The sequence below is a fragment of the Labeo rohita genome, chromosome 4 (genome assembly GCF_022985175.1).
Source record: "Labeo rohita strain BAU-BD-2019 chromosome 4, IGBB_LRoh.1.0, whole genome shotgun sequence".
Classification (NCBI taxonomy): domain Eukaryota; kingdom Metazoa; phylum Chordata; class Actinopteri; order Cypriniformes; family Cyprinidae; genus Labeo; species Labeo rohita.
The window spans coordinates 45,087,671-45,103,578 of record NC_066872.1 but is presented as its reverse complement, the minus strand read 5'-3'; the positions used below and the strand labels follow the sequence as shown (position 1 = coordinate 45,103,578).

Genomic DNA, 15,908 nt, shown 5'->3' with positions numbered 1-15,908 from the left:
ATGGTTTCTATTATTATTATTTTTATATAAAGATAAAATGCAATGAATGTATAAAAACAGTGAATAACTAATACATAATATAGAGTACTGATAAAGTAAAATATTTTTTATAATTCCTTAAATCACCAAAAGAACTAAATAATTATATAAAAATAAATAATTATATAAAAAATATACTAGATATCTCCCTGGAATGAACTGTGTCAAAAACTCTGACAGAGTTGTCATTCTTCTATATGACTGGGCATTGGATATAAAACTGACTCATAATCACAAGGCAGGATTTGTTTGCACAGGTAAAATCTGATTACGCCCTCCGGGTGACACAGGATTAAACTGGCCTCTCTTCACCTATAAAGAACCCTCAAACCCAGTTAATAAAAGAACATTAGCATAAGCTTTATAATGAATTTATGAAGCCAACATTTAGAGATTAATAAGCTTCACCAAAGGAATTTGCAGGTTTTACAGTAATAAACAAAACACTTACGTTTCTAATTGCAGTTTAAACCTTTAGAAGGTTTGTCCATTGCGCCTCCGTGTGGACAATGCGAGGAAGAATGTTGGCGCCTACATCTCCCAGAAGTCCTTTCGCGTGACGTCTCGGCCGCAGCAACAGGAAGTGCTCCAACTGAGCCGTTGCTTTAAGATAAGGTAAGCTTTTCTGTTCATTTAAAATTAATCGCGGTGTTATTCGAAAATCTAATAAAACAAAAAGTGTTTCTGGCTTCGGCTTCGTATTTATTTACACGAGTTAGTATTTTATTAAAACAACAGGCGTGTTTATTTTCGTAGAAGCTAATGCTAGGCTTCTACCAAAACATTTGACACTTGCCTTTCAGTATTTCTGAAATCAAGACATGTAATGTATTTAAATAAGTCGCAACATAACAGTAGTGGCAGGAAAGCAGCTTTCCAGTGATCTGATCATTTGTAGAATATAATATTGTGTAATTATGAATGGAATCATGAGTTAAGTCACAGTCCAGGTGTTTCTTGTGCTCTTCAGGAATGACCTGTACACTGGAGAAGGTGCTGGCTGATGCCAAATCACTGGTAGAGCGGCTCCGGGATCATGATAATGCTGCTGAGATCCTGATTGAACAAACCACACTGCTGAACAAGAGAGTGGAGGCCATGAAACAGGTATCAGTGTTCGTTCTCAGTCTGTTTAATGAGGGTGAGAGTTCTTTATTCATATTTCTTGTTCTTTCAGTACCAGGAAGAGATTGAGGTGTTGAACCAGGTGGCAAGACACCGGCCGCGCTCCACGTTGGTCATGGGCATCCAACAGGAAAACCGGCAAATAAGGGAACTGCAGCAGGAAAACAAAGGTGTTAGGAGGGTTTGCAATTAAAAGTTGTCACTGGGTGTCATTTGAGGCCTGTTTTAAATCTAAATCCGTATGTTTCTCTCCACAGAGCTGCGCACATCACTGGAGGAGCATCAGTCTGCGCTGGAGCTCATCATGAGCAAATACAGAGAGCAGGTGTTTCGCCTTCTGATGGCCAGCAAGAGAGACGATCCTGCTATTGTCACCCAGCTGAGAGAGCAGCACACTAATGTCAGTCCCACATACAGTTTTCATGCGATTCCCCTTATGCTGGTGTTCAAATAGGCATTTACTGTGTTTATGTCGCAGGAGATGCAGGCGCACATTGAGAAAATAAATGAAATGGCCACGGTGATGAGGAAAGCCATCGAGGTGGATGAAGGGCGGTTGTGTGAGGATGAGGAGAGAATCAAACGTCTGGAGGTGAGACACGCTAAATATACCACAATATATTTGTTATTAAAATTAAGAATGCAAATGCCAAACAATGACATAAAATAAATATAAGAATGGTACAAATGACAGTTATATTAGACTGATATCACTTAAAGACAATATGTAATCCATTATTGATTACAAATTACCTAAAGAAAATTGTAGTAAGTAACATAATATTTCAGATTACGCATTGTAGGTAGTATAATCAGACCACTTTTTAAATACTTGTTTAACACATTAATTCTATTTTGACTCAAAAATCTTGCATCATACAAAAATGCATAGAGAAATTAAATGTTATCAACAACACAAAGTGCATTAAACATTATTTTTAAAGGTAAGGATTTCCTAAGCTGTGGTTTGCAAAAGAAAAAAGCTAATACTTAAATGTAAGTCTACAATTAATATTCAATAAATATTACACTTACTAAAATAATATTTATAATTGTATATTTATATAATTTTATATTATTGTTATATATTAATTTAAAAAAAATTATATAATTTGTAATTTTTTTTTTTTTAGCTTTTATGTGCATATCATGTGACCATTAACCAACATCTGATAACCGTAAACATGTGAATGTGGTGTTATTATCTGAAATAATAAAATTTAAAAATCTTAGGGTGACTGAGTAAAGAAAATATTTAATATTTTAGGTCAAATGGGTTGGCTGATAAAAAAAAATAACTTTACTGCCTTTGTGTGAATAATATGTAATCAATAAAAAAAGAACTGTAGTCTGATTCTTTTTTATTTTGACTGATTATTTTAAAATCTAAGAGAATATGTTTTTATTTATCTGATATTTCATTGAGTATTTTAAAACATAATATAATTTATTTTTATTTATCTGATTATTTTATTAGGTTACAGTTATATTTAAGTAACCTTAAAATAAAGTGTGACCTTCTATCAATGAGTATTTTAAAATGTAATATTAAGTTACAAGTACTACATAATTCACATGACATATAATCAGTTACTACCCAGCACAATATATATGGTAATACCACCCAACTCTATACCGCAATAAATGCAATACTTACAATGTAATCATGACCTTATGGTTTACAAGTTGATGTTGTACTGTGTAGTTGGAGAACAGCGGTCTGCGAGAGCTGTTGGGAATCAGCCGTGAGGCGTTTCTGGTGCTGAAGCGGGATGACACGTCTGACAGCACGTCTCTCTCTCCGCTGCTCACCAGCACAGACGTCAGTCTGAGGAAGAGCTAAAGGTCGTCAGAGACTCTTGAGTTTACAAACCATCATCCAGAGCTGCCCTACAAGTCCCACAGTCCTCCATTACAGGGTCACATGCACTCACCGTGCAACCTGGATGTCCATCAGCCATTCCGCGTGAGGGGTTTTGCAGAAAGGGCCTGTGGAATCTGTCAAACACTGAGATCTGATTACTTTTCCATCATCATGGCTTCAGTCTGGAAGTCAAATCAGCTGAATACAATCATTTGTGGAATAACAAAAAAATTGGCATATTGTGAATGATTACTTTACCTGAACATAAGACTTTGTAAAGGGAATGTCACAATGTGCCATTTTAATTTTTTTTTTTTGTTGTGCTTGTAACAGTGTTTTATGTAGGTATGAGAGGAAGTAGCATTGAAAGTGATTAAAAAGCATTGAATGAACAGGCTGTGATCTTCTCTAGTTTAATTGGCCGATAGTGTTGAATAAACTACAACATTTAAAGTTTCAGTACATGTTATTGCATGCATATGCATTTCAATGCATACAAAAAGCATTGCAAATGCTGTTTTACATTGACATTAGGATAATATTAAATTAAGTCATACATGTACAGTGAATATGATTGTAAAATAAAACAAAAAGGTTAAATTTTTTTTAGTAATACATTTAATTTAATACTAAATTAATAAATTAATTTTAAATACATTTTCAGTTGTTAAATTGTATTTGTTTATGCAAAATCCAATGTGAAATGATTCCATTTATAATCTAATGAATTCCAGATACAAATGACAGTTATATTAGACTGATATCACTTAAAGACAATATGTAATCCATTATTGATTACAAATTACCTAAAGAAAATTGTAGTAAGTAACATAATATTTCAGATTACGCATTGTAGGTAGTATAATCAGACCACTTTTTAAATACTTGTTTAACACATTAATTCTATTTTGACTCAAAAATCTTGCATCATACAAAAATGCATAGAGAAATTAAATGTTATCAACAACACAAAGTGCATTAAACATTATTTTTAAAGGTAAGGATTTCCTAAGCTGTGGTTTGCAAAAGAAAAAAGCTAATACTTAAATGTAAGTCTACAATTAATATTCAATAAATATTACACTTACTAAAATAATATTTATAATTGTATATTTATATAATTTTATATTATTGTTATATATTAATTTAAAAAAAATTATATAATTTGTAATTTTTTTTTTTTAGCTTTTATGTGCATATCATGTGACCATTAACCAACATCTGATAACCGTAAACATGTGAATGTGGTGTTATTATCTGAAATAATAAAATTTAAAAATCTTAGGGTGACTGAGTAAAGAAAATATTTAATATTTTAGGTCAAATGGGTTGGCTGATAAAAAAAAATAACTTTACTGCCTTTGTGTGAATAATATGTAATCAATAAAAAAAGAACTGTAGTCTGATTCTTTTTTATTTTGACTGATTATTTTAAAATCTAAGAGAATATGTTTTTATTTATCTGATATTTCATTGAGTATTTTAAAACATAATATAATTTATTTTTATTTATCTGATTATTTTATTAGGTTACAGTTATATTTAAGTAACCTTAAAATAAAGTGTGACCTTCTATCAATGAGTATTTTAAAATGTAATATTAAGTTACAAGTACTACATAATTCACATGACATATAATCAGTTACTACCCAGCACAATATATATGGTAATACCACCCAACTCTATACCGCAATAAATGCAATACTTACAATGTAATCATGACCTTATGGTTTACAAGTTGATGTTGTACTGTGTAGTTGGAGAACAGCGGTCTGCGAGAGCTGTTGGGAATCAGCCGTGAGGCGTTTCTGGTGCTGAAGCGGGATGACACGTCTGACAGCACGTCTCTCTCTCCGCTGCTCACCAGCACAGACGTCAGTCTGAGGAAGAGCTAAAGGTCGTCAGAGACTCTTGAGTTTACAAACCATCATCCAGAGCTGCCCTACAAGTCCCACAGTCCTCCATTACAGGGTCACATGCACTCACCGTGCAACCTGGATGTCCATCAGCCATTCCGCGTGAGGGGTTTTGCAGAAAGGGCCTGTGGAATCTGTCAAACACTGAGATCTGATTACTTTTCCATCATCATGGCTTCAGTCTGGAAGTCAAATCAGCTGAATACAATCATTTGTGGAATAACAAAAAAATTGGCATATTGTGAATGATTACTTTACCTGAACATAAGACTTTGTAAAGGGAATGTCACAATGTGCCATTTTAATTTTTTTTTTGCTTGTTGTGCTTGTAACAGTGTTTTATGTAGGTATGAGAGGAAGTAGCATTGAAAGTGATTAAAAAGCATTGAATGAACAGGCTGTGATCTTCTCTAGTTTAATTGGCCGATAGTGTTGAATAAACTACAACATTTAAAGTTTCAGTACATGTTATTGCATGCATATGCATTTCAATGCATACAAAAAGCATTGCAAATGCTGTTTTACATTGACATTAGGATAATATTAAATTAAGTCATACATGTACAGTGAATATGATTGTAAAATAAAACAAAAAGGTTAAATTTTTTTTAGTAATACATTTAATTTAATACTAAATTAATAAATTAATTTTAAATACATTTTCAGTTGTTAAATTGTATTTGTTTATGCAAAATCCAATGTGAAATGATTCCATTTATAATCTAATGAATTCCAGATGGATAAAATCAAGTCCTACAGGACATTTTCATCTCATTTAATATTGTTTCAATCACAGTTGTGTCACACTATGCATTGCAAATGCTGTTTTATGTTAACTTTAAAGGCGTCAAAGCAGTTAAGCAATATTTAATAGCTCAGTGAAACAGTCCGTCACATCAAACATTCACACACTTTTCTCGCATTCAGCAAAAACATCAGATCTCCTGTTCTAAACTGTCTCGGAATAGAAATAAATATCATTAAGTATTATAGCACAAGTGACAACTTTATTAAATATTTAATTATTAAGACAATCATTTAAATTTCATACAAAACACAAATATAATGCATACTGCTACCACTTAAAAACAATTGTAACATTACTGTATGTTTTAACTGCTTTAGAACAAGTTTGCTTCTGTGAGAGACAAAGATTACATGAAGAAACCCTGAGAGGATACTAGAAGCGTATCGATGAATAATGCAACATCACTAATTTTACAAAGCTGAAGTCTGTCGAAGATCGAACTTGTCTCTCCAAAAGAGCTACATTTCTAGTTATAAAGCACAGAAAATGTCTGACAGACATTTAAACTCCACAGGTTCTCTATATTTTTCTCTTACACTGCATTTAAAATCCTCATTAAGTGCATTACATCAGCACTGTGAAGCAGCAGTCAAATTCCCACAGGAACGCAGTCAAAATAAGCTCATTATTTCCATCATGAACTCCAAACCCCAGTGAGGATCTGCCAGGACTCATGCGCGCTCACTTAGACACAGAAAACATCAGCCATAGAGGCTTACAGTGGCTACTAATTAACACCGGTTCATTTGGTCTGCAATCGCAGTGTTATACATTCATTTTAATGGTGAACATCATTTAAAAAAAAAAAAACTCATTCACTCATATACTATCCAGATGTCGTAAAAAAGTTTAAAAATCTCCACTGAACAGCAATGGGATCAAACACTGCTGGGAACCTGGACGAAAACACACATACAAGTGCACAATGTCAGTCTCACATTGTGTGTGAGCTGCTCTTTTAACCTCCACCGGCTGCTCATCACCCATCTGAGTCTTTAGGCTCTAAAAATCGAGCTCAATCCTCATGCATGTTGCTATAGGTCTCCACAGCCTTGAGCAACTGTGTTCTGGAGGAGAAGGACTAACAGTGAACTGACTTCAAGTCAAAAGTCAAAGGTTAAAGCAGTAGAGGTGTGGTTTCACCGGCCGGTTCTGTGCGCTGTGTTAGCTGGCGAATACGTCCCAGGATTCGGGCAGATAAAGATGGCTTGTGGTGGCTGGGATCCAGAACGTTGGTCTTCCTGCGCTCTCGTTCTTGCTTCCACATCACGTACGGGCTCGGCGGGAAAAACGGACGTGATTTCTCCCGATACAGCTGTACGACGATCCCCGAAACGCCCAGAACAACCCACACAGTGATCATGATGAAATCTGGAGAGGCGAAAAATCAGACATGACCAAAAAAAAAAAAATCTTTTGACTGAACATTTTTTTAGGCTACATCATACTTCTTTTCCCATCACTTAATTTAAATACTAAAGTCCAATAAAAGGGGAAAAGAACTTGTCATGTCAGTTTGTGTTCAAGTTTTTTTGTGAGATTATTTTTGTAGGCTGAACAGACAAACCAAGCTGAGAAAACCATTTATTATTTAATTAATGAAATAAAATAATTATGATAAATTAATAAAATAAATAAACGTTCAAAAGTGCTCAATGACTTCGTTCAGCACGAGTTCTGCACTCTCGCAAAAACTCCTGTTATAGTCAATGGAAACCTATAAATGAATCTCTTACATAAAAAAACAAATTTGGTGTTTCCATCAAATTTAACTTGTGACTAATGTAAATATCTCAATGATTGGCCATTGCATTCATATGCCTAAGAGAAACCTGTGTGATTGGCTGTAATGTGCAACAACGCAAAAAACACAAAAATCTTTGGAGGATCAAAATGCACAATCAACACTTTCATCACATTTCACTTTTATCACAGCAGTCATAAATGACTTAATTTAACTGTGCAGGAGCATTTTTTTGCTTGGATTTGGGATGCATTTTTGCTTATTTAAGTGGCATTTGTGCCCCAAACCCCTGCTAATTTCAGACACTGATCTGCATTGATCTTTTATGTGGCCTGCATCTTCAATGCCTGCACACCTACCGACATCCTGCAGCGGAACAGAGATAAACGCTCGGCTGAAGTTGTCGTTGAGGAAGCGTTTGAGGACATCCAGCGTGATATATGACAGACTAGTGTAGGTGTAGGCATTGACGGCCAAGACCACTGTATATGCGCCAACCACGCCACATGTAATTATATTGCCCTGAAACACAGATAGACACGTGTGGTTTATTTATGTGTCTATATGAACTAATATTAGATGCATTTTTCTCTATCTCACCTCTCTAGGCCACCTGATGAAGAACAAAGGGACAACCACCATAATGCAAGCAAACACCACCCAGAACACCACATCATTATGGAATATAGCAAGATCACCTAAAGGAAATAAACAACTACTAATGAAAATTATCACCCACATCTCAACAATCAACATCCAGCAAGACTGTAAAGAGAGATTATAATGAGATCATTCTGAACAGATAATGAAATAACATCTTTAACTGTACGAATGAGGATACCTGAAGGTTTCAAACATGATTTCTTACCAAGTGGAGTGAAGAAGACGATGGACGAGATGAAAAATCCAAGAATGAGCCCGACCACCAACACGCAGGCCATGACCGAACCAAACCGCCACCAGCTCATCACCATGGCCACACCCCCGACCACACCCATCAGCGCTGTCAGAGCCAATCGAACTGCAGAGACAGTCAACAAATTGTTTAAAGACACTACAGGTGAACAGGGTAAAAAGTATAACAGATAGATATCAGTTGACTAATCAGAGTACATTAAAACAGTTGTTTTACATTACATATTGTATAATATGCAAATGAGACATCTATTATTATCATAATTTTCCATAACTGAAGCAATAAAATAATCATTTAGATGTGTATTTGGATGTTTTCTATCCACTAATCTATGTTGAGTCATCAGTTGTTAACCATCTCAAAGAATCAGACACGTCTTCAGAAATTCTTTTCCTTATTTCAGCCGTGCCTGTCCTGTAAACATGCGAACAGCTGACAAACAGCTCTTGATTTGGACAGACTGGTTTCACACCTCCAGGTGAAATCCACAGCACATGATAGAGCTGCAGCAGCATGACTCTAATCATCAGAGAGTTACGGCACAACAATAACCTCAATCCTCTGTGACGGGAGCTGCTTTCTGCCCTCGTGATGGCTAATGGGATTCACTGCTGGCAGAACCAGTTTGTGTAACCAATTTCAGTCAAATTAAACTGGAAAAACTCAGCTTCTAAGAGCACAAACTATTTATGAAAATCTGATCAGAAACTTCAAACCAAAAGTTCAGGCAGACACTAGTTGTTTTGGTCTAATTTTACTCACTGTCGTAGTCCAGCTGTGTGGTTCTGGTGATCAGGATGAAAAAGACAAATGCCATAAAGCCAAATCCCATACAGAACAGCTCTGAGAAGACACAGAAATTGGCATTTTAATGCTAACAATAGCTGTGTTTACATGCACTAATTTGCATCTATACAAATTAGTGTTATTATAGTAGTCAAGTCAAGTCAAGTCACCTTTATTTAAATAGCACTTTTTTTTCACAGTACAGACTGTGTCAAAGCAGCTTCAAAGTATTTAATAGGAAAAATAGTGTGTAATAATGCAAAAGGACAACAGTAAACACTCAATTTTCAGTTCTGTCACTTCTATTAAATTTTTCTTAATATTTTGAGTTTAATAACTTTTAATAAGTTTAAGATTTATTTCATTTATTTTTATAACATTTTTTATTTTTATTTTGTATTAGGTTTTATTTTTCATTTTTATTTCAATTTTAGTTAAAGTTTTAGTAATTTTGTTGTGCATTTGTCATTTTTATTAGCTTTTGCTTTTTAAAAAAAATCTGTCTATACAGTTTTGTAGTAATACATAGACATAATAGACATCATTTTTTATTTCAATTTTAGTTTTAGAATATCAAGTCAACTAACTGAAAATGAGAAATGTTGCTTTGGCAACTAGCTGAAATAAAATATATACTTTTTATATTTTCACTTATTTTAGTTAATGTTTTATTTTATTTAAAATAATAAAAAAAAATTAAATTCATGGTTTTAGCTTTTAGCATATAATGAGAAATTTTAATTAAATAAAAAAAGTTGCTACTAAAAAAGACTATATTATTTAGCTTCACTTAATACATTAACAAACCACCGTTAATCATCTCACATGTTCACTTAGAACTCAGTTCTAAAAAAACAACCATTTCATTTGAAAAGAGAGAGAGTTGTAAAGGTCATAAACATTGAATAGACTGTTTGTTGTGCAAGAAGCCTTGACCAACACTGCAAGTGAACATCAGGGAAGAAATGATGCATCATATAAACTCTTTAAAAATTTAGCACTGAAGTAACTATAAAATCTGTTGACCTCTAACTTTTTAAATCCATGGCAAAGACTTTCCCAAACCTAAAACACTTGGGACATCTTTAGTTGATTGACAGTTATTAATAGCAGCAATGTGGTGCGTTTCTAAAAAAAGCAAGAAAAACATCACTCACCACATTTGAAGAAGCGGTGGCCCACAAAACACACAAACAGCCCAGCCAAACCGAGCACAGTGAAAAACACTTTAGTAGAAACTCTCCCTGAGAAAATGAGAGAGAAAGCATATGCTTACATTTAGATACTATGTCAAACCGGTCACAGAAACCGTTTAACAGCTTTTTTTTTTTTTTTTTTAAAGAAAAGGGGGTCTTCAGATAGGACTGTAAGTGGCAACTGACCTCACATATGAAAGGAATTTCAGAAGTTATGAATAAAATAATGCAGCATGAATGTTCATTTTCTTTAATTTTCTCACCTAAATCATTGCATCCATCCAGCGTGGAGTTGAAGCTGCAGGCATACGTGTGGACGGGGATGTAGGATGCTGATGTGTTTAAAACTGGATCTCTTACAATCACAGAGAAAATCACACCCTGACCGGGCAGAGAGCTGAAGGAGAACTGCGTCCGGTCGTGAGAAGATAAAGACATCACCTGAAATAGTAAAATAAATTAAACTAAGGGTGTTTTCAGACCCAAAAATCACTTGTTTTCTTCTGAAACAGGGACTTAATTACACACATATAGAATTTATATTTTATTATATAATGTGTGTGTTATTTATATATTTTTTTAATATAACATACATTAATTATGCATATGTTATTATATATGTAATATAAATGTTATATATTTGAGTATGTATATGTTAAGAGAGTTTAAACAATCTCAAAGTAACTGTGTTAAGATCCACGCACAATTGCTGTGTACAGTACATTTACACCTAAATGAACTAACCTAAGGTAGAAAATGCACCAGATTACGAAACAAATGCTGTAAAACACATTAACAGCTATACAAGATAACAGCTGTAACAGATAACAAAGTGGTAAGGTAGGACAGAGAGAGATTTGACATACTTTTCTGCTGTTGTCCTGCACGTTCTGCACATTGGCCACTTTCTCCATGTTGCTGATCAGACTCTGCTCCGACAGGTCGCCTTCCGGCAGGAAATATTGATACACCTCATACACCAATCGCCAACGAGTGCTGGAGCCCATGTCCACATCACACGGCGGCGGACTCTCCCCTCTGAAAAACATCATCTGATTTAGACTCATCTAGACTGAAAAACACAATTTTAAAGGGTCATGACACTCTGTAACTACATTAGAGATTTGAAATTTAAGAGGTGTTTGTAATGCACATTATAGAAGACAATATTATTGTAGATAATATAATTGTAGGACAAAACTAGCTCATTTTGAGCTTTTTTGAGCTATTTCCTCTTCTAAGCTTATAATCTTCATTAGGATGTGATGTTTTCTCACATTATAGTACATCAATGACTCATCAAGTCTGCACATTCTTAATTATTTATGACAACACGTTTATTTCTTGTAACAGATGCTTTAAACTGTGAGATCATGTACAGTAGTTGAGAGACACATTTTTAGCTTGAGTGTAACTGTCCTCAATTAGAGATCATTTATATAATCTATCAAACAGCTTGTATAAATGTCACAAAATCTCAAAAGCTATTATAAAAGCAACAGTGCATTTATATATACATATATTTGAATGCAAATGGCTATGCATTTATTTATGCATTCAATTATAACTGTCACAGGTTATGTGTGTATTTGTGCCATTAACTATGAAACCCATGTCTAATATATTTGTTTATTTGTTGGAACCTACGATGCATTGATGACGGGGTTTCATGAACCTTTAAAAGTCCAAGACTTTATCAAATTCCTCTCACCTTCCATATCCAATGTTAGCAGGTGCAAAGGTAATCGTGGTCTCAAACAGGTTGTATTGCACGTAGATGTTTGGATCAATCTCCAGCGGAAATTCCTGATTACAGGCTCCTGGAACAGGATCTGCACACACATTACATAGACACACTGAATGCACTGTATTCCAGTCTACAGTCAGTTAATGAGATTGTTTGTGTTGTGGCATGCAAGTAAAGAGTTAGTTTTCTAACCAGTACTGGAGTATGGCAAAATCACACCAACTCCTGCTACACTACTCCCATCGGGCGTCCGCAGGAACCACGAGACAGTGGTCTGGCTTGGTGTCAAGTTGGATAAAAGACCAGCATCTGCTGCCGTGACCGAAAAACCATAAAGTGGGATCTGACCAATGCACAAAAAAAAAAAAAAAAAAAAGACACAACCTATGAATGGACAGCTACACATACACACACAGTCACTCTAGATGGATAAAGGTCAAATGGAGAATATTATGCAACAAACACAAGCAAAGTGCAACCATTCAAGTCCTGTCCTACATTCACTTGGTTTTACTTGGAATTACAGCAGACTAGACCGCAACAGTCAGGTGCCATTACTAAAAAATCCTTCTCCACCAGCTTATTAATTTTTAACAATAACTAAAAAACCATTAAAGACAGGCCTACTATGATTTCTGAGGTTGTTAATCAGTGGTGATTATTTTAACAGCAGAATTCCACATGAAAACCTACACTACCAATGATTCTGCAGAGAAACCTCCACTAACCAGAAACTTAAATGTAAAACATATTGTTTGTATATATAGATCAACATCTTTAAATCAATAGAATTGTTTTTAATTTGATAAGCCATTCATAACGCTTCATGGGACTGCAGTTTGTTCCCTCATTAAGGTCATTATATACACAGTCTTGTATTTTTGTCTTTGTCAAAGATTCACCTGGCTGGTTGGTTCATGGCTTGTAACTCTGTAAAGACTTGTAGCTTGTAATCCCTTTAAATACTTTTTAAATCAGTGCTTAGTATTATTTATTGTTTTATAGTATATATATATATATATATATATATATATATATAGTTTATACTATTATATTATTATTTTTAGTTTTCTTTATTTTTATTTTTAGGAATTATTTTACTACTTAAGTATGATTTGTTTTTAATTATTTGATTTCTTATTTAATATATATATATATATATATATATATATATATATATATATTTTTATTTATTTATTTAAGATAACACAGTTTTTAACAGTTTTTGCCTCCGTTTTATTTAACAATTTCTCCGTTTTAAATATCTATGGGAAAAATAAATAGGAAAAATACTGTTGGGAGAAAGGCCACAAAAAATTGGCCGTCACTACTGCATTCTGTAATAAAGAAACATTGGTTTCAAACAGCATTTCATATTGACTTTAACTCTGTGTCTGAACTGGGGTTTGTGCTCAGTGCACTAAAGCTGCATGACTGCTGACATTATGAACAGAATGCATGGACGGGTGTGTGTGCGTGTGTGTGTGTGTAGAGATCAAAACTTGTGATTAAACCCTCACATGATGCCTTGCTCGCTCAACCCATGGAAATGGGTCAGCTAGGGGTGTTTGTATGTTTCTTTCTTGTGTTTGACAGTGCCTTACAGTGCTGTATGTTAGAGTGTATGTCTATACAAACAGCACTGCTGTGTATGTGTGATCTCTTACCAGTGTATATGAGAGTGTAACATTGTGGTGATGCGTATGAAACTGCAGTGTTAAGAAGGAAACATCAGCAGGAATCCGGGAAATGACAGCTTGAACCGTTCCGTTCACCGGGACACTCACGTTCTGGAAGGTTCCCAGAGAAAACATCACACGGTCTGCAAAACACATACAAGAAGATGTTTGGACCAGTATCTGCTTCTTTTTTGCCATTATCATAATATGATCTTAATGTTTGACCCCAGGAGCTGTTTTCTTTACTTTTTTTTTTTTTTTTTTTTTTACAGATGCATATTTTCTGACCAAAAAAAAAGTGTGTGTAAAGTATATATTTATATACACACACATTTTTTTTGGTCAGAATATTTTGTTATACAGTATACAGTTGTCAGAAATCAATACACATGGTATTTCTCATTTAAACTGAAAGTTTTTAGTGACTGCCTGGAAGAGACACCAGTGAACACTTCAAATAAGGAAGTGGCTTTTGACAGTTGTGATTTGGTGAAGAAAGATGTTGGCTCACGGTTGCTCTGACTTCCTGCTTGACAGTGAAATCTGGCATGATAATCAAGTCATCTGATTTCACAATGACTCACACCTGCCGTTCACCAAAACTACACTCAAAAATTATTGCTATGTCTAAACTTGCAAGATGCTGCCTTTATATACAGTACACAGATGGATTTTTTGGGTTTCCTTTATTCCATCTTAAGGCTCAATTTCTAGCAATAAGCAACAAAGCCACTAGATATTTACTTGTTTTTCTCTAAAACTTGTTCTACATTTTTAGGAATTGCTTAACAAACAGTTTGTTTGTTCAAGTTGAGGTCTGCGTCTGCAGAGATCTTGAAGACTAAAATCACTTCACTGATCTGGAACAATCTCTCTCTTTCTCCTTCAGGAATGAGGAAATAGTTTCTAAATTGCATATCATGGATTGTTGCTGTGTTTCACTGTCATATGTGCATTGTAAGCAGGAATGAGGAGAATTAAAAGAGTAAAAAAAAAAAGAAAATCACTGAAAGAAATGTGGCACTGTTACAAAACACCACAGCATTATTAAGAGGCACAAAATCACAACTGACAGATACCAAAAACAATCAGACTCTTCCCTGACAGGCAGGAGATCAGCAAACATCAAAAAGTGACTTAAGTGTTTTACTACTGATCTACTGTTCTCTTAACCCTATAAAACCTACATTATCATATTTCATACATGACTTTAAGGGCTCTAAACTAACACAATCTTTTGCACACAATCTGCTACATGCCTTCTGTTGTATGATTGTTTTTTTTTTAGCAAGTAAAAAGAACTTTTAGTATAATTGTACAAACGTCCACCTTCAGCTCGTGTTTCATGTGTCTTTTTGCTGTCAGATCTGATTTTATATCAAGTAAACAACAATAACTTTGATACTGCTAGTAATATATGAAGACACTTACTGAATTGAAGCAGCTTTGCTTTACTTGATTATCCACGAAATCACGTTAAAATGTTAGTCTCAAATATCATCATCAGGCTTTTTAAGAAACGTTTATTTGTTCATCTTTCAAACACTGTTGCAATGCATTATATACTATATAATGTTTTTATAGAAAACATGAATACACACCCCACACAGACTAAATAGTTAATGTCGCATCATATAGTTATAATAGGGTGAATTTAGTGAGAGGTTTACGTTGACATAACTTGAAGTTGACTCCAAAATCACCCTGGTTAGTTAATAATAATAATAATATAATATATATAGTTATTGATTAGCATTATTAAATTAAGATCAATTCTGTGTAGGTAAATCAAGCAAGCGTCATGTGTTACATGCATGCATCTGCATCAGTGTTGACAGAAGATTTTTGTTTACTCACTTTCATCCTGAGCGCGCAGACAATTGACCCACGACAAGACGAGCAAAACCAAACATTCTCTCTTCAGTGGCATTTTCCCGGATCAGTCCAGTCCATAAACACGCTCTAGCAGCGGCGATCAGATTCAGGAATCATGCTGAAGCTTCACGTTTGGCCTCCGGAAGTGTCACTCGCTCCTCGGTTGCACTACAATGCAACAACTTTTGAGTGTAACGCGCCTTTCACCAGTAG

The 15,908-nt window shown here is 34.5% G+C and overlaps 2 protein-coding genes across 3 annotated transcripts; one reads left to right on the top strand and one right to left on the bottom strand.

The window, feature by feature from the left end:
* The first annotated feature begins 534 nt into the window (after positions 1-534).
* Positions 535-5,338, top strand: fgfr1op2 (FGFR1 oncogene partner 2). Of its 2 annotated transcripts, none has more exons than XM_051106935.1 (6): positions 535-654; positions 1,010-1,146; positions 1,217-1,334; positions 1,422-1,564; positions 1,643-1,756; positions 4,786-5,338. In XM_051106935.1, the coding sequence occupies exons 2-6, from the start codon at positions 1,012-1,014 to the stop codon at positions 4,921-4,923; spliced, it is 648 nt and encodes a 215-aa protein (XP_050962892.1). In that variant the 5' UTR covers positions 535-654; positions 1,010-1,011; the 3' UTR covers positions 4,924-5,338. The 2 variants fall into 2 exon arrangements, with proteins under 2 accessions (XP_050962892.1, XP_050962891.1); XM_051106934.1 differs by lacking the exon at positions 4,786-5,338 and adding an exon at positions 2,870-3,634.
* A 591-nt stretch (positions 5,339-5,929) lies between these two features.
* tm7sf3 (transmembrane 7 superfamily member 3) lies at positions 5,930-15,904 on the bottom strand. The gene is made up of 12 exons (XM_051106933.1): positions 15,678-15,904; positions 13,809-13,963; positions 12,334-12,484; positions 12,106-12,226; positions 11,261-11,432; positions 10,658-10,835; positions 10,356-10,442; positions 9,175-9,255; positions 8,365-8,517; positions 8,097-8,194; positions 7,856-8,018; positions 5,930-7,123 (listed from the first exon to the last, which is right to left on the bottom strand). The coding sequence occupies exons 1-12, from the start codon at positions 15,748-15,750 to the stop codon at positions 6,870-6,872; spliced, it is 1,686 nt and encodes a 561-aa protein (XP_050962890.1). The 5' UTR covers positions 15,751-15,904; the 3' UTR covers positions 5,930-6,869.
* Positions 15,905-15,908: the final 4 nt, after the last annotated feature.